This window comes from Papilio xuthus, unplaced genomic scaffold (assembly GCF_000836235.2).
Source record: "Papilio xuthus unplaced genomic scaffold, Pxut_1.1 DF829758.1, whole genome shotgun sequence".
Taxonomy (NCBI): domain Eukaryota; kingdom Metazoa; phylum Arthropoda; class Insecta; order Lepidoptera; family Papilionidae; genus Papilio; species Papilio xuthus.
This window is the reverse complement of record NW_013528891.1, coordinates 3,148,706-3,174,809: the sequence shown is the minus strand read 5'-3', so window position 1 is coordinate 3,174,809 and position 26,104 is coordinate 3,148,706. Positions and strand designations below refer to the sequence as shown.

At 32.6% G+C, this 26,104-nt stretch overlaps 2 protein-coding genes across 9 annotated transcripts in view; one reads left to right on the top strand and one right to left on the bottom strand.

The window, feature by feature from the left end:
* Positions 1–399: 399 nt before the first annotated feature.
* LOC106127832 (transmembrane protein 14C) lies at positions 400–2,805 on the top strand. The gene is made up of 4 exons (XM_013326108.1): positions 400–612; positions 1,612–1,659; positions 1,829–1,919; positions 2,405–2,805. Exons 1-4 carry the CDS (start codon positions 537–539, stop codon positions 2,526–2,528), a joined length of 339 nt encoding a protein of 112 aa, XP_013181562.1. The 5' UTR covers positions 400–536; the 3' UTR covers positions 2,529–2,805.
* Positions 2,806–2,847: 42 nt separating this feature from the next.
* Positions 2,848–26,104, bottom strand: part of Adamts-like (A disintegrin and metalloproteinase with thrombospondin motifs like) — a 138,315-nt gene continuing 115,058 nt past the window's right edge. For 4 of the 8 annotated variants that reach the window (XM_013326060.1, XM_013326038.1, XM_013325871.1 and 1 more), the window contains 14 exons: positions 22,262–22,357; positions 20,642–20,777; positions 19,645–19,752; positions 15,005–15,140; positions 14,470–14,599; positions 11,664–11,806; positions 9,953–10,008; positions 8,494–8,620; positions 7,657–7,821; positions 7,281–7,397; positions 6,538–6,652; positions 6,217–6,332; positions 5,181–5,794; positions 2,848–4,010 (listed from right to left, as the gene is read on the bottom strand). In XM_013326060.1, the coding sequence (XP_013181514.1) occupies positions 5,209–5,794; positions 6,217–6,332; positions 6,538–6,652; positions 7,281–7,397; positions 7,657–7,821; positions 8,494–8,620; positions 9,953–10,008; positions 11,664–11,806; positions 14,470–14,599; positions 15,005–15,140; positions 19,645–19,752; positions 20,642–20,777; positions 22,262–22,357 (2,031 nt within the window). In that variant the 3' untranslated portion in view covers positions 2,848–4,010; positions 5,181–5,208. Of the gene's footprint in view, positions 4,011–5,180; positions 5,795–6,216; positions 6,333–6,537; positions 6,653–7,280; positions 7,398–7,656; positions 7,822–8,493; positions 8,621–9,952; positions 10,009–10,439; positions 10,493–11,663; positions 11,807–14,469; positions 14,600–15,004; positions 15,141–19,644; positions 19,753–20,641; positions 20,778–22,261; positions 22,358–26,104 lie in introns of all 8 variants that reach the window. The other 4 variants (XM_013326077.1, XM_013325958.1, XM_013326094.1 and 1 more) reach the window with 4 other exon arrangements.

Here is a 26,104-nt window from a genome sequence, read left to right as displayed (position 1 = left end):
ATTTATCAGGCGCTCTGTGATAGTTCAAAAAGAAAATAATGAGTGAGTGTTGCCAATTGCAACTGCTTTTGCAAGATTCTTATAAGTTTTTTCAGATCAGAATGAGAATTGAAACTTTAAAATACATTTTTGTAATTGAACTAAACCATTTTAAAATTAAAAACTCACTGCTTCTTTGATTTTAAATGAGTGATTGTAAAAAATTCGTTCTCCCAATAAATCAATTGTGAGTACACGAGCTTTGTAATTTCATACATAACTATATAAAACCTAGAAACTTATCCGCTTTGGAAATATTTATATCACAAATGAAAAATATTCATCAGATTTCACTTATCATGTAATCTTTTCTCATGGAATGGAACGTTACTATTTTCAATACAAAATGTCATCCGATCCGATTAAATTATCTGTCATTGTAATAATTTCAAGTTACATTGACCCTCTGTAGTGTTCGGCACTTTATAAAACTTATTTTCACGCCTAGTACACGCAGTAGTACTTTGGACAAGAAATAAATAATTAACGATCTCATAATGGGTGTCGATATTTTGGGATTTGCTTATGCTGCTACTGTTGCGGCCGGTGGAATTATGGGTTACGCTAAAGCAGGTCAGTCTATTCTGTTATTGTATAACAATCGTCTAATAATGCATAGTTTAAATAACTTATTCCGAAAATCCTGCGAAATCTATATAAAAAAAAGTAAATTGAAATAAAACTACGTTTAAGAATTGTAATGCTGATGACTTGTTATTTTTATTTGATAAGATAATGGTTTTATATTTTCTAGACTTTTCTTAATGTGGCTATTCCTATAATTTATTATATTTTCAAGGGAAAAAAAAACTCAATTACGGTTCTGTAATAAAATGGAAATTATGCAAGTAGGGTGGGATAATTTTTGATACAGTAAAATCATGTTACATTTCAATCTTTGTTTATAGTTAACAACAGCACCCATAGTGTTGAGAATATTTCACAAAGGCTATTTATACTTATTCAATTCATGGTGTTTATCTTCTGGCAACATCAGTACAGAAACATTATTGATATCTAAATTTTTAATGAAGAATAGGGAAAACGACAAAATTTTTTTTGCTAATGTCTTGGCAATTCAAGCCCATGTTAGTAAAATTAACATGTAAAAAGTAAAACATTTAATTTACAACAAACCTGTGTATACAGTGGTGGGTTAGAGTTTTTAGATAAATACAAAATAGATAAAAATTTGGCAAACAAATTTTATTATTGGAAACAAATATTTAGCAATGTTTTCGAATTACATGTTCAAATTATTCAAACTTTCGTGAGACATTATACTAAACTAAAATAAACACGGCTAAACACTCAGGTATATTCGTTTGTTGGCGACACCAACTAGTTTCGAGCCCATCGTGCATCCCTGTGCACCCACCCTTCATCAGGAGTGGTATTAGTATTCGACCGGTGAGCGACGGGCCGTGTCCGCGAAATAATAGCAGTACCAATCATCCTGATGAAGGGCCCCCGATGGGCTCGAAACTAGTTGGTGCAGCCACCCGACGAATATTAATTTAGCCGTGTTTATATATCGGTTTACATGTTCAAGTTGTGAATTTTACATTTCAGGATCAATTCCATCATTGGGAGCAGGACTTATTTTCGGGTCAATTCTAGGTAAGCCAAATAATTATGACTTAATTGTCATTTAATTAACTTATTACAAAATACTTACAAAAGTTTTGTTACTAATGATGTACAAAGATAAAGATTTTTTTCATCTTGATAATTTTGATATTAGCATCACTAAAAATATAGCATTCTAAAAAGAATCTTTAATTTTCAGGTGTAGGTGCATACCAACTGAGCCAAGATCCCTCAAACTACACTTTGATGTTGGGCACCACAACTACTCTTGGTGGTCTTATGGGATATAGGTAAATCTTTATTATTTTATGTCTTGAAAGAGTGATATATCATCTATATGTATAAAAGAAAGTCATGTTAGTTACACTATTTATAACTCAAGAACGGCTTTACCAATATGGTTGAAAATTGGTGAGAAGGTAGCTTAGAGCCAGGAGACGGACATTGGATACTAATTATTCATTTTTTTTTTCGAATTTATGCCTTGAAGAACTGCTTTTTATTTAACTTACTAATATTATAAACGCTAATGTTTGGATGGATGTGATGTGGATGGGCCTATTCATTTATTATGTAAAATATTTCAAAGGTAAAAGAATATATTTGAATTATTTCAGACTTTTTAGCGTAATTAATCCTTTTCTCTGAGAAACTTACTCTAAGAAATGAGATATTAATTCATAAGAGGTCAGGGGGTTAGAAAAATCTTATCCGAGGTCAAAAGATATCAACTATCCATATTTAATGACTCTAAAAGTAACTAATTATGTTTCAGATTTTACAACAGTAGAAAGTTCATGCCAGCCGGTCTAGTATTTGTATTATCAGTGGGAATGCTGGCAAAATTGATGGTCAAAAATGTCGGATCAAAATCAGCCTTTCCTGTAAAGACTGGCTGAATCATAGATGTTTTTTAAAAGTTCTATTTTAGTTTTAGGAATGCTTATGTTTAAGAAAACTTCACTCAAACTCCTTGTAAAAAGGTTTTTGTCGATTTTATACTCTGTGAACAACTTTTTTTATCTGTTATATTAAGTTTATTTCTTATCTGTACTGGGAAAATATATTTGTGGATTGTTATTAATTTATTTGTTAGAAAATATGTATAAAATGGTCATTGGTGGTTGGAAATGTTATGAAATTCTTATGGGGTACAAATAAATAAAAAAAAGTTCAGTTTTGTGATTTTCTTATAATCTTTTTCTTAAAATTTACACAATTTGGACAGATAATAAATTGCTCATATATAAATAGTTTGTATTTATAATAAATAGTTAGCAATCAACGGCAAGTGATGTTTTTGAGCTCACTATGGATCTTCAGATACTGCCAAAGCAAAAAATCAAGAAATTTATACTACTGGTAACTTTATTTATAGACATAAATAATTTTAGATATTAAAAACAGGCTTAAATTAAAACAAAAATATCAAGATTTATATTAAGAATAAATTCAGTTTAAAACCAAAAAGTATAAAAAATCAATATTAACTAAGATTCAAAGTTAAACTAGTTTCAAAAAATGCGAACCAGTCGCCGTGAGCTCAGTTTTTATTGAAAAAGATAGTCCTAATTATATCTCTATTATCTTTATAAAAGGCACTACTTGGCAGTTTCATATTTTTAAACTAAGAATATTTTACAACCGTTTCTAAACGAACGTCCATAGACTAAAAAGTATTGCTCTATGATTCCAAAACCAAATCGCAAACACAACGGCTCCATGGTGGATACTCCGAACGTATTTATACGAAAGAAAAAAAATTAAAATATCCTAATGTACTTATAGTTCATTAATAGTTACACAATCACATTGTTATATCACTCACAGAACTGTGTCTGACACTTTTATAGTCACGTCTTCAGACACATTTTACACACGTACAAGTGCAACGCAAACCCGCAATTACCCGCTGAATATTGATATACTTTTTGAAACCAAAAGTTGCCAGTATCAACGTCACAGATTAAAAACTTACATTAGTAAGTCCGACAAACTTATCTGAGCCTGTAGGCAAAAATATCAAAAAGTCACAAGATCCTTATCGTACTGTAGCTGTCTTATCCTGCATATAAATTTATACATTTATAGGTTAGGTTTTCTATATTTTCTGACAGGAGTATCCGCGATATCAACGCGTATAACAGATTGTTTGCCACACAATAAGCATTTTTAAATCATCTTAATATATCGGCAATATTCTTGTGTACGGGTTTGCGCGCACATAACACAATCTGTATTTTAAGTAGGGGCTGGAAGGAGTGACTGGCGTAGTGAAGACACCATGGCCTGAGGCAAAGAAGGCGTAAGCACCACAAGTCTCGTCATTCCAGCGCAGCAGTCTTCAGGGTTTTGTCCGCTCGTTTCGTTAATGGCGGCTGCTGGGAACACAACAATAATATTATACTCTAAAAACTGAACTATAAAAATTACCATCATAGATGACAGATGAAAAATAACTAATTTTATTGACTTCAATTTTTCATCTGTGGTAAATCTGCTGTTTTGCCAGAATGAAAATTTTAGCTTCAATTGAATTGAATTAATGAAATAATAACAGAAAATTGATAAAACATCGAATAAGCTTTATTCAACGCCTCTAAATTAAGTTGAAGAGTTTAATTTCTTTAATTAGAAGTGATGTGAACTGTCAGTGACGGATTAAAACTTGACTTTTACGTAAAATAGCTAAAATAATTGTAAATTAATACTGGATATGGTTGTATATGAAAGTGATGTAAATGCTACTTGAAAGACTAAACTAATAGACATCGAAATAAAAGAAAATACAACAGTTAAAGCATCGTCAAATTCATGCTCAAGAGTATTGAGGAATGTACGTTGACAGTGCGTTTTTTTTATAAAAACATTGTTGTTTCTCTCATTCCCTTTAGAAATAACAGAGACAGCAGCATGTGTCAGTCGAAGAGTCATTGTAGTAGAATGTCACAATAGTTTTTGATTCATCTAAATGTTGGGTAATGTATGGTGAAAACTTTGAACATGTATCGAAATGTTTTGGTAAGTATTTGAAGTATTTATGGTTTCATATTTATGTACACATGGCTTTGGTGGACGATTTGGTTGCAATCTGTTAAACAAATTGTAAAATAGTCATGGATAAAATAAAGTCAGGGTAATTTACCCATAATAGACTACTTTGCAGTATTTTCCAATATAAAAATATTTTGTGCATGGTGTAAAGTACATCTTTAAGCACTAATTCTTAAAGTAACTCATTTTTAAATACATCACAATAGAAAACATTTGTTTCCGAGACCAAAATCTCTGCAGAAAACATATCTTCATCTCTGTCAATATATTTGAAAAAACAGAGAAAACAATCTGTCTTGAAAGGAGATTTTGGCCTTAGAAATCCTTGGAATATTATATAAAATGAATCTACATATTTATAACAAATTGCAACCTGTGGTGTCATAAGTCATGTCTTAGTGAAATGTGCAAGAATCCATAGTGGTGGAAGATATGAAATCCATGAGACGACTTGAAGATGATATCCATGCGATCCAAACTCATTCTTAAAATCTTACCAATAAGTGTTAATTTGGCACATCTATCCTATGTTTGTATCAATTCTCCGGAGGTAAGGTTCCTTTGGTAAGAGAAGACCAGTCTCGCTGGCTCTATTTGAACTTGTTGGGAATTTGCGTCCGGTCTTATTGAGTTATCACTTGCTTTAGCTTGGGAATAATAAGTTCCTATCTTGAAGAGAGATTTGATTCCTTTGTCCGGGAAAGGATTCTTAGTTGTTGGTTTAAAGTAACTATCCAATTCATCCTTGATGAAGAAACCACGTTTAGTAGATTCTGTTTTTTCTATTGGTTTTAATGTTGTGAAATCTTTAAAGTCATATGGACTTCTTGTTGTGGATATTCTTGGTAATGTACTCTGTGTACTTTGTGTACTCTTTGTGACAGTTGTTTTGACACTGACAGTTGTCGGTTTTTCAGTTTTATACTCTGTGGTCTTCCATGGGTTGTAATAATTGTATTTGTAAGATCTCTCTGTTGTTGTTGTCGTTGTTGTTGTGGTAGTTGTTGCATTTTCTGAGTTTGTATTCATTTTGTAACTTGAATAGTATTGTTGGTGTGACACAGGTGGCGCTCGTGTGCTAGCTACGTATGGTTTTGTTGTGTCTCCGGTACTGTGCATGTGTTTGTAAAAAATAATTTATATTAGTAATTATTGGAATGTCTCCATAATATCTTACACCAACTGACTGTCAAATGAGATAAGGTTTCTCATTTGTTCGTCAGTATTGTGATTTGTAATGATTAAACAATATTCCGTAGTATTCTAGACATATTTTAATTTGAGATTTCATACAAGAAGTCTTATTGCCAAACCTATATTCAGTTAATAGTTACCTAGAAGAGCCTTTCAGCATAAATTCCTTAAATTCAAATTAGGATAATAAGTACTAAGAAAGTCCCTAGATCTCTTTAAGTAAACATTAAATAACTGAATATGGCCTTATGTTTTACATCTGAGAACCTTATAAAGTATGTAAATTAGTTTAATTAAAATGTATTTTTAATCTAAGTAATAAATGTTACTGACACAGACCTCGTAATGTTTCCGAAGAACGGGCTGGTGTCGGAGCGCACGTAGCTCGGCGTGTGCTGCGAGTAGTCGGGGATTATGTTCTCGTGCTCCGTTATACAACGCCCGTTTATACAGTACTGGAATAATTAACATTTGCAATCAGTATAGGCTAGATGAAGAAAACAAAAAGGGATGAAGCGCCTTATTGATATTAAGAGCAATTATTTTCTTATACTTATTGCTATATTTTTTCCAAAGGCGCTGTAATTTCTGGATTGTTATGATCTATGCTCTATGATGACGTATATTATCTTAGTTTTAAGGTTATAAAAGAAGGCATACCTGTCCATCACCACAGGGTGAGCCCTCAGCTGCAGGTCTATACGCCACGCAGTAACCGCTCGCAGCGTCGAAACAAAACAGCTGTGCGCACACGCGCTCATCTTTGAAACAAGCGCTGGAATCGCAAACAGACAAATTAAACCTTTGTTTTAAAAGTAAAAGGCAAAGTAATAAAGTGTCAGAGAAGATTACAATATTAGAAGTAATTATGAATAGTACCGGATACAATTAATGTAACACATGAGAAGTAGGATTAGGGTTCATTTGCTTTACGTATCTTACTTATATAACAATTATAAAAATGCGAATGTTAAGATGAATGGATGTTTGTTTGAAGGTATCTTCAGAACGGTTGAATGGATCTTCATGAAATTTGGCATACATGTAGAACATAGTCTGGAAAAACACATAGATTACTAATTATGTTTTTTTTAATTCTGAGCGATGGAGTCGTGCGCGTCAGCCTTTTATGGCATATATATCATACATGGCTTACTGTTACACTCAAATAGTTACGAAAGGAATGCCTTAGTAAGCAATAAACTAAAAAGTTACCGAAGGTATCACCCTTTTATAGACCCTTAATACCAATAAAACGATTAATTATGTCTCCTAAACTAGTTTTGTCTATGACTTATTAACCAAAAAAGTTGTCACTGCATCTCTAAGCTAGCTTTTGCCACACATTTATATCTAGTTTGTGTCCTGTATATATATATAAATATATTTTCTTTCTTTCAAACCTGGTGCCTCTATCCTTGCGGCACTGTGCGTCCAGTGTGAGCAACCTTCCGGGCAGCACGCGCGGCAGCGAGTCGTCCTCGTGCGGGGAATTGTACAGACATGTCGCTGTATCGCCACTGGAATTAAAATAATAAAGACCGTTTACATTATGCCAGTTGCGGAGGTATGACCGAATTGGTCTGAAAAGTACGACATCCCAGTTATCATACTGGCTTATTGGCTTCCGTGGGCGTCAATATTAGGCGAGTTGTATGGAGCTGACCTGTTGTGGACGTTGAAATGGACGACTTAGTAGTTGCAGAATTCTTCAAATTCTTCAAATTCAGAAAAAACAAACAAGAAATGGGTCCGTATAATTATAAAAATGGTACTGACTTTAAAAAGTGATGGAAGCTCTGAACACTGCATGGCGACCATCTGAACCCTTTCTCGGTGTGCCTGAGATCTGACATGATGAAGCCATCCTCCCATCTACATTTCTCTGCGCCAGGACCACCGAGATACGACGGAGGTGGGCTACCATCGTGAACTGCTCCTAATCTGAAAATTAATACATAGTTGGTAAACTGCTTAACTATTGTCACGAGGGTAACTACTTAAAACTTAGTAACCAAAGTATTGGTTACTATGGGTTACTAAGCGAGTCACTTTAGTAACTTAAACGGCTCTGATTGTTAAATGTCGCTTTTTTATATGAGAAGAGGGCAAACGAGCGGCAGGAACACCGAGGTGATCAACGACACCCATGGACATCTGCAACATCAGAGGAATTGCAGATGCGTTGCCGGCCTTTACGAAAATGGTATGCTCGCTTCTTGAAGGTCTCTAAGTCGTATTGGTTTAGAAATACCGCCGAGGACAGACCGTTCCAAAACGCGGCTGTGCGAGGCAAGAAATTGCGCGAGAATCGCACCGTTGTGGAATGCCAGTTATCCAGGTGGTGTGGATAGAACCTAATACCACTTCACATCATTGGTCCACGATTAAAAGTAACTTAACCAATGCAGCTTTTTATACTCAGTTATGACGCAGTCTCAGTCATTGGTTAAGGGCACATAGGCTACGTTCACACAAATAGGTGCTAAAAATTTGTCGCTGATTAGACAATTTCTATATACCTATAACAGTAAAACCGTTACAATTTTAAATCTTGGTTGTCAACTACACTATACAAATAGTTGACAATTATACATTTGTAGAAATACTACTCACAAATGGCCGACTTCGTGCGCCGCGACGATAATTCCAGAGAAGCCGCCGGTGTCCTCAATTATCGCAACAGAGTTCACTTTTTCTAATCTCTTGTTGACAACACACGCACCGCCCACGTATGCAAATCCTGTACGTTATAATAATATTAAATGTAGGTAGAAATAAAAAATAAAAAATGTAACTACTGGCAACATTAATTTCCAAAATAAAAAATAAAACTGTCAAAGACTAACATTTAATTTACAATTTAGCAAAGTGTAAAAAAGTAAAAAATCTGTAATGAAATGTATCGATCAAAGGGAAATAAGGAATAAATGGCAATGTAGGGTAGTTGAAAATTGATGTAATTTTTTAAAATGAAAATGTAGGTACTTACATGACATGTTTGAGTATGTAGATATAGATAATAATCAAGACTTAAATACGAAATTGAATAAATATATTCATAAATACTGTCTAATGTTAGTCATGCAAAGCTATATAAACAAATTATTTTTTGGGAACCAATTGCCGCTATGTACTAAATATTTGTCTTATATACTACATACATCCTTTACCGTATATTTATAAAGCTCTATTTACATAATTTGAAATTGCTCATAAAAGCGTGCATTTTTTTAATCTACATAACATCTACGTTATAGCATGCAATTTCTAACTGAAAAAAGTAAATGTCAATAGTGGCCAGTACTTTTACAATTGAATACATTTTTTATCTGTAAGTCATCAACAGGATAGTTCTATAATTTTTTAGTCTATGAATATTTCAGTCATTTCTTTTTAAAAGAAATAATAGATTAAATAAAATCTATTAATATTTAAAGCATATTGTAACTTTGAAAAGACATTTCTATATTTATATTATCTTGAAATACTTTTATTTTTTATATATTCTAGAGATAATAGTTATAATCGATGTAGATCGTAATTGGATGTCCTGCAGATGGGTAGGTCTGTGTCCTCGTGTCATTTAAGTAAGGTAGGGTCGACTGGTCTGCGTTTACGCAACTTTCTCATTACTATACGATGTTCTAGTGATCTTTTCAAACGGTCTTCTTAAACCTATCAATATTTCATAACAAATATGTGGGTAATTTGTAATTTACAACGATAACATGCAAAAGTTACTAATAATAAGCTAAACAACGCATGCATAATAGACTGTACGTACAAAAGTCTTTTACAACGATGAAGTCATTTCTAAAAAAAAAAGTAATAAATAATTTATAATGGTCATAGACGTGAAGTGATAACTACATGATAGAATTATCTATATACATGAGAAAAACAATAAGAAATCAACTAACAGACTGCTAGAGATAGATATTATTGACAAGTGCAAATGCAGTCATGGAATTGGGTAGTGGATATTGTGGTAAGGGATATGATCCCATAGTGACGTGTACATAGGAGTGGGATTTGAATGAGGCGTGCCCATGAATTTACGATTCACGCGTACCTGCTGTCCCCCTATTGCACGCATCGTTTGCATATTGTCTCCTGCACATGTCTAGTCTGAAAGCGATTGAAATAAATGATACTGAATAAATTGCTATCAAATTTAAACCCCCTTTCTCTATCAAGAGAAGGGTAATGTCGGCTTTGTTATATGAACGTACCCACAATAGGTACATCATGCGAAACAAAGTCTCTGTCAAAACAGTCTGGTTTCTGTGTAAGCGGCCGTTGTTACGTAAACGTTCGACAATATTTTACTTTCAAATTTTTCATGCAATTTTACTTTTTAAAATTTAAAAGTATGTAAACTTTACATACTTTTAAATTTACAAACGTTAAATATTGTCTATGAAAACATTCAGCGCCATTACCGATTCCTTTACCTTTAACATTAAAATTATCAAGCCGAATTATTTGACGTTCAAGCTTCTGTTAATGCTGATTTATTTTACCAGCCGTAGACCTATAAACATCTTTTTAAAATTTACCAGCGGTGCCTTTCGTGCAGCGACCACCCTTCCGTCGCCGGCACATGTCATACCTGCATGTGAAATTTGGTTAACCATCTTCTCAATAATTCGCCTTAGTCTAATCAGACAATAAATTAAAAAAAAACACTATTTGTCAAATGTCAAACAAATTTTTTTTAATAATGGCGCCAAATTTTAATACACATGTAATCTATTAAATATGAAACATACTTACCTATCTCCAATCTTGGTTATGCACGAAATAAATAAATTATGAAATTAAGTCATTAAATTTTGTAATACAAATAGAAGGACAACCATAAACTAGATTTTGTGGTCTGTGATTATGCGGTCAATTTAAAATTGATTTAGTGAAAGTTTTTATTTAGATAGAATACTAATTTTAGCCAAATCATTTGACAGTTAAATATAAAGTTCTATATTCAAACGACAATACTAACGTCAATATCATAAGTATACGAAATTATATGGTCAATCTGGCCATGATATTATCATTAAACAATATTCCATTTAATATAAAATTTATGTAATTGCACATATAAAGTAATTAAAGTGACCTTATTTACAAGTCATAGGTAAAGTATATAAATTTACATAAAGTCGTTTATTTAAACGACGGTTTCCCACAGTACTATATATATTTAAACACCGATATCGTGTTTACCTAAATTCAGAAATCGTAAATAAATTACTGTTGCAAATAGTCTATTAACATTTCAGTTTATTGCCTTGTTATTAAAATCTTCATATCTTGTTTCATAATTTAAACTTTGATGTACAAATTTCTCATGATTATACCATCATTGGTTATTGATCAACCTTTGCTTTATTTTCACACGAAATCGAACTTAATTTTAGTTAGCTTAACAGTAATAAATTGGATAGAAGGATATTATTTGCTTTCAATACTATGAAAACTATTTGAATAATTTAATCGCTCACAATGTAAAAGAAAATCGGTAATCTCATCTACTTCCTCGACTTAAAGTTTAAAATCTTAAGTATGATTTACTTCCTATTTATGTACCTAAGTATGATCTACTTCCTTGACTTAAAGTTTAAAATCTTAAGTATGATTTTTAATCTTTTGACATAATATACTATAGATAAACCTGTGACAGACTGGTTTCTGAACATATCCAAAAAACAAAACCTTTAAACTTGGCTGAAAAGAATTGAATATTCTACATTACTTACTCTATGATTTAAAAAAAAACTTACTTCGTAATAGCAACGGCGATATCGTAGACTGGCAACCGTCGCTCTCTGAAGAGATACTTGCCCATGTCTGTGAGCGCGGCTGCCGAGTCGATAGCGTCGCGGCCAACACGATTCCTTTCCAGGTAAGGTGTAGCATCACGACCCTGTAACCGAATACATTTACATAGTAAATATTCTTTACTATCAGAATATGACAGAGTGATGGTTATTAAGCTGCATCGTGAATAATTTTGGTAATTAAGAACAAACTAGCTCCGTGTTAAGTCCGCGCGGTATTAAAAAAAACACAATGAGTAGAGTATGTGTTCTTCCGGACTATGTTCTACAATAGTGCCAGATTTCATCAAGAATCGTAGAACTGCGTCTGAGATACCTAAAAACATCCATCCATCAAAACATTCGCATTTATAATATTAGTAAGATCGATACGCTGTCTAGTTGTGGTTGGCATTCCTAGACCTTTTGACCTCATTGGCCTACGAGTAATGTGACTTGCCCATTGCAAATATTGAGTACTAGTATGGGAAATGTTGGTTGATTATCTGTTTCGGACTGCTATTACTACCATTCGATTAAAATTCTAATATGCATCACGTGTATATATTTTTATTAATATCGAACTCACGTGGCAATGGGACAAGTTGCAACGTGATTAACAAAACTTTCCTGACCTTGAATAATCGAAAATTATTTATCTGTATATTTTCTATTACATAGATTAAACTAGTTTCAGCGGCGACAGACGGCAACAAACATTTTCATCGAACTAATATTTATAAAACAATGAAACAATTCCAATAATCTTAATAATATTGCAGGTGTCACAGATTTATTCAATTTATTCAAATTTCCGAACGAACAGGTTTTGATTTCATCAATAACATTTTCTTCACTTCGATTCGCAAAACTTTGATTAATGGTATAATAATAAAACGTTCGATACAATAGTTGCAAATAATATATTACCAGTTGCTTGATATTTTAAATAATAAGCAACTTATTGTTCGGAAATTATAATTTGACGGGAGGATTTATGAAGATTCCGAGTCATAGATTAAGATTATCATGATTTATAAAAAAAGTATATTAAATTAGTAAATAATAAGGGACGTAAATTAGTAGAACAAAAAGGCAATATTCATTAAAATATTTCATCAAAAATAAATAAGCGCGAAGTTAAAAGATTCAATAACATAAAATTAAAAACATTGGCTTCCTCAAACGAGTGAGATAGGTGTATAAAATATACTAAAAATATTTAATTCCCACCAAAACGTTATCTGTATTTTGATTTATATCAAATAAATATTACTCCATTTCACAATTTTAATAAAATTTTTAGAAGCATGTTTATCGCAATATTTTTATAAAATATATCTAACGCGTTGGCTGTATGATGTTGACCTTTATCCGAATTAAAAAAAAACATAAAATAGTAAACATTGAATTGGCGGGTTTAAAGCTTACCAAAAAAAGGTTATAAATAATAATGGCTAGTGAAACAGTGTTAAAGTATTTACAAGATACAAATAGACCGTATTCTTGTGCCGATGTTACAATAAATTTGAGAGGTGCGTACACAAAGTCTGTGATACAGAAGACATTGGACGCGTTGGCTGAGGCGGGAAGAATAAAATGTAAATTATACGGCAAACAAAAAGTGTATGTTGCTATACAAAGTGAGGATATACAAGAACACAGCGATGTGGAAGGTATTTAATAAAATATAAGCCATATTTTAAGTTAACTTAAAAAATTTAAAGTAAAATTTTATTTATATCGAAATTTATAATTCATTCGATTGTTTATCACATACAATGTTATTAGGCTAAAATTAAGCAAATTTTTCTTCTTGATAAAGTTGATATATGGATTTTTACAATGAAATTGTTACCTTTCCATTAAATTGCGATAAGTGTTGCCCCACGAACTTAGAAATATTGTAATATTTGAATTGTTTTTCGTTAATTTCTGACATTTCTCTATTATGTACCTCCAGTACTCGTATTAGTGATGAAAAGAACATCTGTTATCGAGTCATTTTCAGAAACCGGTTCATTAAATTGTTTATCAATTTAACTTGAATCGAGATTGTTCCTTTTTTAAATCGATTTTTAAACAAGGTCATTGTTTTTTTTCTCACAGACTATGATTCGCAAATTAAAGTCGTCACCCAAGAACTGGCCGAAAAGAATAACGTGTTAAAGGAATCAGAGTCGAAACTTAAAAAGTTACTGTCAACGCCAACAACGGAAACTGCTAATTCACAGATAAACGAAAAGAAAATTAATATTAGCCGTTTAGAAAACAAATTGGAATCGTTGCGTTGTTCAACTGAAGTTATAAGCGCAGATGCTAAAAAAGCTATAATGGATAAACATGCTGGACTTTTAAAAGAATATAGGTTTTATTTTAATTTAATTAATTTGTGAAAATAGTCAAATTTGGACTTTGTCGTCATAGACATAGATTATATTTCCGTTACACTGACAAATTTTTCTTTTGACTTTTTTTTTTTCAGAAAACGTAAAAGGCTCTGCACTGACATGATAGAAGCTGTATTGGAAGGTTATCCAAAATCCAAGAAGAATTTACTAGAAGAACTTTGTATCGAAACAGACGAAATGGTTAATTTTAAATTAATGTCGCAACAATAAAATTAAATTTATAATTTAATAAAATAAAAAAAATAAAAAAATTAAACGATATTTTCACAGTGATCGTGTTTCATTTTTAAATATTTTTTTGAAAAGAATAGTTAATAGGTGAAAAAAAAGTTCTCCCTTTAGTTAAACAGATTACTTACCCTAGATATAATAATACCGGCGATGGATATCCGTATTCTGGGCCCTTTAAGCAGTTTGTATCGCAAGTCGACGCCATTCCAAAACGATACGAAGTAACGCTTGATTTGAACATTGTCACCGCCGTGTAATCTGAAATTAACATTATATCATAAAGTGGCAAACGAGCAAACGGCGACTTTAATACGCCAATACACCGAAGCGACCGTTGCCCATAGTCCTCCGCAATTGCAAATTCTTTGTCTACCTTTAATAGACAGAGGAGGACGCGTACGTAGGGACGCACAAAAACAGAACATATTCTTTTCATACGTGTCCAATCCTCCGTCAAATCCACTGCCCCTTCCTATACTATACCAGAAAAGGGCGGGTAGAGTACGAAGACTAGGTCACGTGTCGTTTATGATATATTAATGGTTTACATTAAGCCAGTACAGTAGGACAGTAGCGCTCAAAATCAGCGCTGGCATACAACTGGAATTATAAAAACTTCAACTGGCACCAGTGAGCTGAAATGGTCAATACAAATTTGAATACCTGTATCCATCATAATCCACAATGACCAGGATCTCCGGGTAGATGACGTAAGGGGCTTCCCGCTTTTGCCTGCTGTGAGACTCTGTAGAGCGCTTCCGTCTGTACCTCTTGCCAATATGATCCGGCTCCATGAATGCTGGAATAAGCGTTTACATGAATGTCGGATTATGAAAGAAAAGTCAACTTAAGTCACGATTAATCTCCAGTTAACTAGGCGTGAGTAAAAAAACTTACTCCAAGCAAACTTCCGAGCACACAGACAACAAACGTATAGTGCAAGTAAATCCACGTTTTGCCTCATAAGTGCGTGGGAGGCCAAATTACATATATTATAAATCTTATCTTACTAATATTATAAATGCGAATGTTTTTATGGATGTTTGTTTGAAGGTCGTCAAAACGATGAAATTTAGCATACATATAGAACATAGTCTGGAAGGACACACAGTCTACTTATTACGTTTTTTATAATTCCGCGCGGACAGTCATGGGCGACAGCTAGTTTTCAACATATAAGATCAAAGCTTCAAAATCTCGTGACTTTCGACAAAGAAAAAGATATTCTCATTTACAAATTAATAAGAAACATCGTATCTACGAATTTATAATAAAAATGACGTAAGACCGGTCTACGACTTGACCTTATGACCTCAGCTCATAAAGTTTACATTTTAAACATTTTTATTAGCGATTTTGTTTCTGGCAACACTAAAATACATCACATTACAATTTATAAGCACAACTATGACGTTTTTAAAACATTTATTGTGTACATTAAAATATTTTCCGCAATAGGAACTGATAACTGTAATATTTAAATTATTTCCATTGTGGATTTTTAATTAATACGGGAGATTCCATTTAAAACATTTTTCATTCGTATTTGTTAATAAATAGTACTGGCCACTTCATTTCACCTTTATAATTTGTAAAACCAACACAGGCTGATAAAGGACAATTCCTTTAATAATTGCAAATATCTTACTAATATTATAAATGCAAATGTTTAGATGAATGGTTGGATGCTAGTTTGAAAGTATCTCCAGAACGGCTGAACGGTACTCGATAAAATTTGAACCCCGCACAGGCTTCGTCGCGGGCGACAGCTAGTTATTCTATAAAACAGATTAAGCGTTATTAATAGATCCGGCTACGGCTAAAAATATATATAAATTGAATAGTTTAAATTGATAAAATACTACGTAGTCTGATAACAAAACAAAAGGTGTTGAACTTGAATGTTTCCGTTCATTTAGTCTTTGACAGGGCGTTTCATTTGCATTCATTGATAATTAGGTCCGGTAACGTAATCCGGCTACGAATCATAACCAGTGCCTAGACTTTGACAGATAATAATAGAGTTCCGGCGGCCATTTTGCATAAATTGACATATAAGTGAGAGTGCCTTTTCCCGCCAATTGTGCATAGATTATCGTTTAAAAAGTTAAATGTAGGTTTTTAAAATTATAAACCTTTAAATACATATAAAATAAAGCTAGTCGCTGAACTCCGCGACGATTGTCTAACTAGACATATAACATTTACTAAAGTTTTTATAATAAAATATAGTTCGTGCAGTGAAAACCTATAGCTACATAGAAATGGTGCCTCTCAAATAGCTAGTTAAAACACGTAATATGTGGATATTCGCGCACAGACCGGTATTATTAACATAATCGATGTCTCGACTGCCGTGCAATATAACAAATATGTTTGTCAGGCTGCACGTGTATCACAATCGTATTTTAACCCTTAAATGGACGATTTTTTTTTTACGTTTTAAAAAAATATATTTGTGTAATCATTTATTTTTAATGCATAAAAATATTGGATAGTGCCAACATTAAAAAAAGTACAAAATTCGTTCAGAAATAAGAACTAGTTGTCAAAATTAACAAAATAATAAAATAAAGATAATTTTATCTGTGATGTTTAGTATGTTGTTTAAAAACAACATTGTCCATTTAAGGGTTAACGATTATATAATGTTATTTTTAACCAATAAAAATATGCATCAATAGAAGCATTCGATCTGATTACAAGAAATAGGTTTCGTACGCCTTTAACTTATATTAAAAAAAATAATATGTCAAAAAGTACGTTTGTGTCGTTTTCTTTTATTTCTTATGACGTCACGACTATTCTTTTTTTATATCATAAGGTGGCAAACGACGAAGCTGCCTGGATTCGCCGAAATGGTGAAACGACCGCTGCCCTAGACATAGACATCGGTTTAATCGACGCAGGAGACGCACAGAAAGAGAATATTTACCCTTACTTCTCATTCTTTCGTAGTGCATAGTGCAAGCATAGTGTAATTATTTGTTTTAAACAGGTTGTCGCCAGCGACTCTGTCCGCGCGGAATTTAAAAAAAAACCTTAATTAGTAGCCTATGCGTTCTTCCAGGCCAAATTACAGCGAAATCCATGTAGCCGTTCTGGAGATATCATCAAACAAACATCCAACCATCCGTATATTCACATTTATAATATTAATAAGATAAACTGAACTTAATTCAATTGACTAATCGTGTCATTTTAGAGTATATAATTCCTTTGATTGATTGATTCTACGCAAATACGATATCTTCTTTCAACACTTCTGACAGACATCGTGATGAAGGATTTAAAGTAATCGGATCAATATAAATTATTCAAGTATAATCAAAATAAAAAGATTAAGCATATATATACGATGAATAGTAAAGCTATTGTGTTTGGAAATAAATGAGATTAGTCTGATTTTTTTAAACGAGTTTGTATTTTTTGTAACTTTAGTAACATCAGAATTTAAAATTGAATTTTAATTCTAGTAAATTTTGTAAATAAACCCCTCACTTTACTATACACTTGAGAAATTCGTGTAATTTGGAAATGTTTTTTCCAATCGCTTTTATTATCAAACTAGCTGTCGCCCGCGATTCCATCGGTGCAGACTTAATAAAACATAATTCGTAGCCTATGTTATCCTAGTCATCTTCCAGACTATGTTCTATAATTATGCCAAATTTTATCGAGATCTGTTCAGCCGTTCTAGAGATACCTTCAAACAAACATTCGCATTTATAATATTAGTAACATAACAATAGTAAACCAGATTAATAGAAATTAATTATTTATTTAGAAGTTTTTAGAAGTTGATTTGGAATAGAATATAAGTAAGTTAACCAACTCGCACTCATCCAGCGTGGTTGACTATGGCCTAATCACCCTTAGCTTAGAGTAGGCTCCAAGCCCTTCAGTGGGGACGTATAGCTGATGATGAAGCATTATAATAAAAACATAGCTATTCTCCTTTTTTTGCTTTCTTAATTTGAAATAAAAGCTCCTAAGTTGTAGTGTTTATATACAAAAGTTAAAATTGCCTAAATTAAAACAAATCTGATACTCTGACATAATTTACTTTCAGAGATCTTTTAAGAGCCTTTGGCATATTATCGGGTTGCTTAGTGAGGAAAGATGCGCATGAACAGATCATGTTTTCAACCGACCAGTCTGTGTTAACACATTTATGTGATATATATCAAAATGTCAGGCGGCAATCTTCCGCCAAAGTCGCAGGTGTCCAATCAAACTGGTTTTTCGCATCACAGATTAATCAATCGATCTTTATTACGTTTGCTAATTAGACGATATCGTTGGCGAATCGAGATTTAATGGCTTAGATGGTCAGCTGTTTACTAGTAATTTTCCTATTATTCATCTTTTACTAGTAGAATAGGTAGAGTTAGAGGGTTTCTTGCTTGAATTAATTTTATATCATACGACGGCAAAAGACCGAGCGGCCACCTGAAATCGCTGAAATAGCGAAGTGACCGTTGCCTATAGACATACGCAATTGCATATACGTTGCCTACCTTTAATCGACGGAGAATAGGATGCACGGAAAGAAAATATTTTCCCTTTCCATGCATCTTTTCATCTGTAAAGTCCACTTCCACTTCCCATCCTTTCCTTATAAGAAAAAGGGTGTGAAGGGAAAGAGGACTAAATTAGGAGTCCAGTCCGGGACGCACACTCATCAGACTGTACGTGGAATTGCTTTTATTTGACGCTTGTTTTCTGTGTGGTCGTGGTATTTCACCGGGCGAGCAGGAACAATTCGTGCGAAGATGTTAAAGCGGGCTCTACCACTGTTAACTTAGTGTTTTGTAAATTTATTCTTGTTCTATTTTTGAATTGTATAATACATTTTAAATTGCTATAAAAAAAAATTAAAAAAACAATTTCACATATAGCCCAAACATGAATAGATACTTGATAAGTATAAGTTAAAGTCATAAGTTCAAATCGTGATCGCGAATATGTTTTTTTTTAAATTAGTCATTCATTGTATATTTTATGTGTGATAGTTAATTTCAAATCCAGTTTATAAATATATGTATTTTGATTTAAATATTATTGTTATTCAGTAACGTGATATTTTAACTTTACAATAAGAAAGAGGTTTAATTTCCAAGCTAGGTAACCAAGGTAACAGACTACTAATTTAGTAGACGATACTCGTAACTTACACATCTTAAGTCAAGTAGATTCTGGAATTCTCTGGAATAACCTGAACGGTATTCCGTTATGTTTAAACCTATCATTAGTCAGCACGAGAGAACTCAAATCTTAAAGTAAACTCTTGTATTACTCACCAAAGTCACTGAGATGGTCTCCTTGCGCTGGATCCCTTTTGATGATAACGTGGTGGGCGCCTTGGAGAGCTTCTTTTAACCTATCCTGGTCAATTTTCTTCCTTTTCACTGGAAAAAGAATATTAGTTTTAAAAGCTTTGGAAATAGATATAGTTATCAGACCGTAGTTGAACATAAAATTTGAAATGTGTAGTCAAGCGTTTTGCAGGCTACGCATATTATGCACAATCCTAATGTAACAAAAAATTGGCAAGCAAGCTACTTGAATAACCGAAATACTGAAGCGATCGCTGCCCATAGACATACGCAATTGCAGATGAGACGGAGAAGAGTAAGCACAAAAAGAGAATCCACTATCTTTATGTCCCCTCCTTCGTAAACCTATTTGCTTATCTTTTCCATAAAATAAGAGGGTAGGTTAGATATTTATCGGTTATCTCTTTAAATATTACGCATTCTTTACGATTATTATACAGGATGATCAAAAATACTGGATCAAATTATACAGAATGATAATTTTAATCTCACTCACTTTCGTAGTAACAAGAAAAAGGAATTTCGTATAATATTATAATAAAACATCTGACCACATGCTGCTATAGTCATAGTTATGTCTTTGATTCGCTTATTAAATATACATCTATGAAATTATATAATGTTCTACAGGTTTGAATAAATTAATTAATTCTAGAATAAATAACTAAGCGGCATACAAATTCCTTTTCTTGTTATATTTTTAAGGTACATTTAGGCGTACGGAATCGTGTGAAAAACGCTCGGCTTTAGAGCTACAGTTTATCTCTTCTAATGCGATTGTCGAGCGTTATTCGTACGATTCCGGATTAAGTCTAAACTAACCTTTATAGTTAAGATTGACACTCTAACTATACGATGCTATTCAATCATAAACTTAAAATTAAAGGATCAAAACGATTCAGGCGTTCTAATTCCAATTATTATTTTTATTTCAAATGTTGTTGTACTTCTTATAACTTACCGATTGGTAATCCAGTATCTATTGACACCATGTCGGCCATGCTGGCTGGATCTAGGAACATCTCGTCGTCCTGCGCAGCGGTCGTCATTGAATCCGGGATAGGTCTGATCACTAGCTCGTGACCTATCGAGCCTTCCTATGGACAAAAAAAAACATTTATAACTAATGTTGCGCCTAGAATAGTCAATGGAATAGCGCTAGTTACATTTAATGCCTGATAAATGTACGATTTCGTGTAATTTATTTTTGCTTTTTACAATGCAAAAAATACTCTACTTTTCGCACTAAATAGTACTACTAGCGCCATCTTTTATCCAAAATAATTAACAAAAGCTTTGTATTCACAATTAAAAATATGACCAGCAAAATCATCACTACAATAATCTTAATATGCTTTAAATCAACAACATATAAATGTAGACTAGTATTAAGATATATTTCTAGGTCAGTGAGCCAAGCCAATACCTATACCAGTTCCCCCACGCATCGCATGTTTCTGTTTTAGACCACAAGCGTGTAGTACTACGCCTTCGGTACAAAAAGGACTACAAATATGTTCATTAGGATAATATTATTAAAGGAAAATCCAAATCAATGGTTTGTTATGTCTACATATAGCATATCAAAAACGAATATACGAAGTGTATATAAATAAAGTTATGTAATACATCTTACTCTTACTAATATTATAAATGCGAATGTTTGAATGGATGGATCGATGTTTGTTTGAAAATATCTCCAGAACGGCTGACCGGATCTCGATGAAATTTGGCATACATAATAATGTTTTTTTTTTAATTCCGCGCGGACGGAGTCGCCGGCAACAGCTAGTATAAATAAATGTTTATACTAGCTGTAGCCCGCGACTCCGATATAAATGTTGTGTTCGTTCTTAAGCCAAAGAATATGACCACACGTCTATTTTGCAAAAACACTCTTTATGATCGAATTGATAACTGAATATGTCCCAGTGAAATTTAAAAAAAAAAAAGTAATAAGTAGAGCTTATGTATTCTTTCAGACTATGTTCTACATCTATGCCAAATTTCATCTAGATACGTTGAGCTGTTCTGGAGATACTTTCCAACAAACATCCATATAAACTTTCGCATTTATAATATTAGTAAATCTACCTACCTACCTATCAATATTGTTAGTACGATATTCTTAATGTAACAATAACAAATTTATATTCCACTCAAATACTATGTACCATACAGTGCATCGGTATTTCAATTGTAAAAACGTTTTCCTCATACTGATTAAAACTTACATTATTTTTTAAACCTTTTCATATTAGAAACAGGATAACAGACAATTTATCAAATTGAATACAGTAACCAGAACTGTTATCGTATTCTTTAAACATTAAAAAAAAACAAAAGAAGTAATCACCATCATCAGCTCATTATACGTCCCCAAGAAGTTATACTTTGTTCTAAATTAAAGCGTACTGTAAACTGCACATTTCATGCTAAAAAAAAACAATTTCTGGTTTACTGTGCTCACGATATCTTGTAAAAAATGTAACCTTTCTGATGATAAAATCAAATTGAATAATGCCATGAATGTAATTAGATTTTTGGTGTTCATTTAGAATATGATATAGAGGTTACTTACGACTATGATCTTTCCGTTCTTCGGATGTCTTCTGATGAGCAACGCAGCGCCATTTTCATCATCATGGTACAGATCACCTATATCTTCTTCGTTTTCCTGCAAAAATATAAGATTTATTAAAATTATTAATTATCGCCTTACTTAATCTTTGATACTATATATCTTTGTCAATTGATTTTACCAAAGATTACATTACACTGTTATAAAATAAAAAAGGTACTATCAGGGAAACTGTCGGTATTTCAACTTAAAAGTGACAGCCGTATCGTAAGCAACGACGACGCAGAAACAATTACCAGGGTCGAAGCTTTTACATATATCTGTATGAAAAAGGTCGATCTGTAAACGACTAATGTCTTAATACTGTTATGATAAGACTGACGATTGACGAGACATACACGTAAGTGGAACACCGTGAAGAGCCCGGACTGTACAAAAAATGCTTACATTTCTTTTAAATTTTACGCTGAGTCTTCGAACGGTTTTATTAAGTAACACGCATAAAGTTTTCAGTATAATTTACCCATAATATTATGCTCCAAATAGTACAATTGAATGAAAATAACAGTAGCGTAATTCATTAAAGGAAGCTGTTTGAAAAAATCCCAGATTAAATAAACATGTTAAATGAATAATTAATGATTTATCAGACACCAAAACACGTTGCTAATAGACATGTAATTATTCCACCCCTTTAACAAAGACATTGGTATTAAAAACATTTTAATTTGAAGCGAATTGCATACTTAAAATTCTCGTCATATTGCAACACTAATTAAAATGGTAGACGGTGTGCTCTGGGAATTTTGATTGGGACACTTTTTCTATGCATTGATGACTCGACGATGTTATTCCTTTGATTACAGAGAAACGGACTAGGCAGAGCTGCCGATGTAATGCACAAATTCTGCCACATTTGGCGGCTGTTTAGGTAAAGATGATAACGACTTATTTGATGCTGGCACGTAGATTTAAAACATCTCAATTAATACACACAAAATGAGCACATAACTTTAAAAATTATTGTTGATTTTTATTTGACAGTGTATACGCTTGCTTAGTCCTGTCTCTAAAAAGTCAAAGTACATCGATGTAATTCACTTTAAACAATCAACGGAAGCGAGTAGAATGAGGCGGTATTGTTTTTTTTAATTTATAGAATTGTTAATTGTCTAAATAATAACCTGTTATGCTTTTTATATAACTGATATTGACAGTAGTTACAATCGAATAATACTGGCAATTAATCCTGCAATTTCGTAATATAGATCACAAAAACTTTTGGTCGTTTAAGGATTGAACATTGTATTCCCGCATGCTTCTATATCGTCAGCTTCAGCTTCAGCATTCTGGAACTGAGGCGCGACAATCACAGCTTATCGAAATTTATTGTCAGTTCTATACATTTTTGAATTGCGTTATGGAATCGCTTTGTAGCGATTGCATTTTGTCTAGCCGCGTTAGCCCGATGAGAGGCGCCACTATCGCGGTTAATTCTGTCAGAAATATAAAACCTACATAGCAATGATAACTACAGTACTAAAATAATTTTGTGACATTAATAGTTTGGCGCTAGTGAGATATCATAGTTTGGCAAATGCCCACCCATATGGGTCAGTAATCTTTGTATACAAGTTTATCGTATTTATGCGATATCAAGTTGGGAACAAATTTAAATATCAAAAATCTACCACAATGACGCATCGCTTTTTACATTAAAGAGCAAAAGGACCGTCGGAAAAACCAAACGTATGCCGTTGTCAAATATTGTTGGGTTGTATCGCACGTGACTTGAATTTACCAATAGACCTTTTTTTTGAAGACGGTCAATAAAATGCGTTGTATCTTAGTTTATATGTATTCAAAATTAATATAGTATTATTTATAAATTTAAAATTTCAATTCTTACAACTTTTATGCAAACACTATTGCTATCTTTGTTTATCAAAGAGAATGACAAGGATAGCGATATTATAAAGGTGGATACACAGAAAAGCATTTTCTCAAGTATTTCCAAAAATAGTTTGTTTCGTGAACAAGTGACCATAGAACATATAGAGTGACTCGTTCTGTTACAAGTAAACACTCTAGTGTATACTCTCCTTTATACATAATTTATAAATTTATTGCGGCGTCTTACTGCGCGTTATGCGCGTACGCCTATGAACATGATGATGATGAACATCTTCACATTATAAATAAAAAAAATTAAATAGCTTGTAACAATTGAAATAAAAGGCTAAAAGAACAATATCTGTGTGTTTCCAGTTGAACGATTGATTATTTGGATTCGAACAGCCCAACGGGAAATTACGTTCAGAATGCAGCGATATAGTGAATAGTGGGTAGGGAATTTAATTCTTTGACTATAATAACAACGTTGTTGAAGATCGATACACGAACTTTGAATAAAAGTGACTACTTTATTGTAATAGATATGGCCATTTGCATTGCTAATGCGTCCGCCAACTGACGGTTGAGTCGTGAAAAGCCTGCCAAATATCATGTTAGATCTTTCCTATTTGATTATAACTCTTATATATTTATTTTAATACTTGTTTAATTGGGTCTGCACAACCTTTTTCACAACGAACCGTCGGCATTTACCGTCGATTTCTGAGACTTAAATCTCTATACAAAATATACCGTCATCTGTCTGTTTATTTTTGACAAAACGGAGATAATAATATGTTTTAAACTCTATAAAAAAAGAAACTCTATCAGCAGTCATATCTGAATTCACATATCCTATTTTACACTTTTCCCATATTTTAGTACTATTGGGTATAATCTTTATGTATAAAAATCATTTGCTGTTCGTTAGTCTCGCTAAAACTCTAGAACGGCAGATTGGATTTATCTTATCTTTGGATCGTATGGTTCGTGAAGGTGTAGGGAAGGTTTTAAAGGTGAGAAAAATTCGAATAAATTCCGAGAAAACCCTTTGGGAACCTTTTTTAAATTTCGTTGGACGGAGTCGCGGGCCACAGCTAGTTAAAAAAAAAATTATTGATAGATTTTTGTTATAATATTTTTTGTAAAGAAAATAGATTTTTGCTCAAGTTACTTATTTAAAAGTAATGTTCAATTTCTTTATATCTAAATACACGAATAGAGATCAGAGGACCTAGTACGAAAATCTGCGAGAAAGTTTTCGTAACGGCATTAACAAAATCAGCACTAGATTTGTACAACGCCGAGCATAAAGTACAACGAATTTGTAGATTTAATTTTTACATATTTTGCGATGATGTTACCAAAACGGATATCGCAAATATTCGTGATAGACCCCCTGGTAATGGAATACCGACAGGTTATTGTTTAATTTATCTACTATTAATTATTTTATTATACAATAATAGTGATAACAATAGTTTTAAAAATATTCATAAAAGCTGATTTTGAAGGTTAATATTAGTTTAACGGTTTGTTTAGTTATTTTATTTGAATGTATTTCCTAAAATATGAGTCATAAAATATTATTTATAAATTAACAAAAAAGTATTTTTTAATATTAATAATGTAAATTTAACTTTAAACTACTGATGTTTATAATTATCTTAAATCTTACTAATATTATAAATGCGAATGCTTGGATAGATGGATAGATCGATGTTTGTTTGAAGGTATCTCCAGAACGGCTGCGTATATCGCGCTCAAATTTGCCATAGATGTAGGACATAGTCAGGAAGAACACATGGACTACTTATTATTATTTTTTTTTACATCCGCACACAAAGAGTCGCGTGCTACAGTAATAAATAAAGTGATGTAACGTCCGCTCTATAATTTATTTATTTGAATATCTTTTACCTAAAACACTGCTATCCTTGTCTATTTTTG

Excerpts from the sequence above, each read along its gene's own strand:
- LOC106127832 (XM_013326108.1), top strand. The coding sequence starts at position 537 with ATGGGTGTCGATATTTTGGGATTTGCTTATGCTGCTACTGTTGCGGCC. Across the intron at positions 1,660-1,828 it reads TATTTTCGGGTCAATTCTAG|GTGTAGGTGCATACCAACTG; the intron begins GTAAGCCAAATA and ends TTTAATTTTCAG. Across the intron at positions 1,920-2,404 it reads GGTGGTCTTATGGGATATAG|ATTTTACAACAGTAGAAAGT; the intron begins GTAAATCTTTAT and ends ATTATGTTTCAG.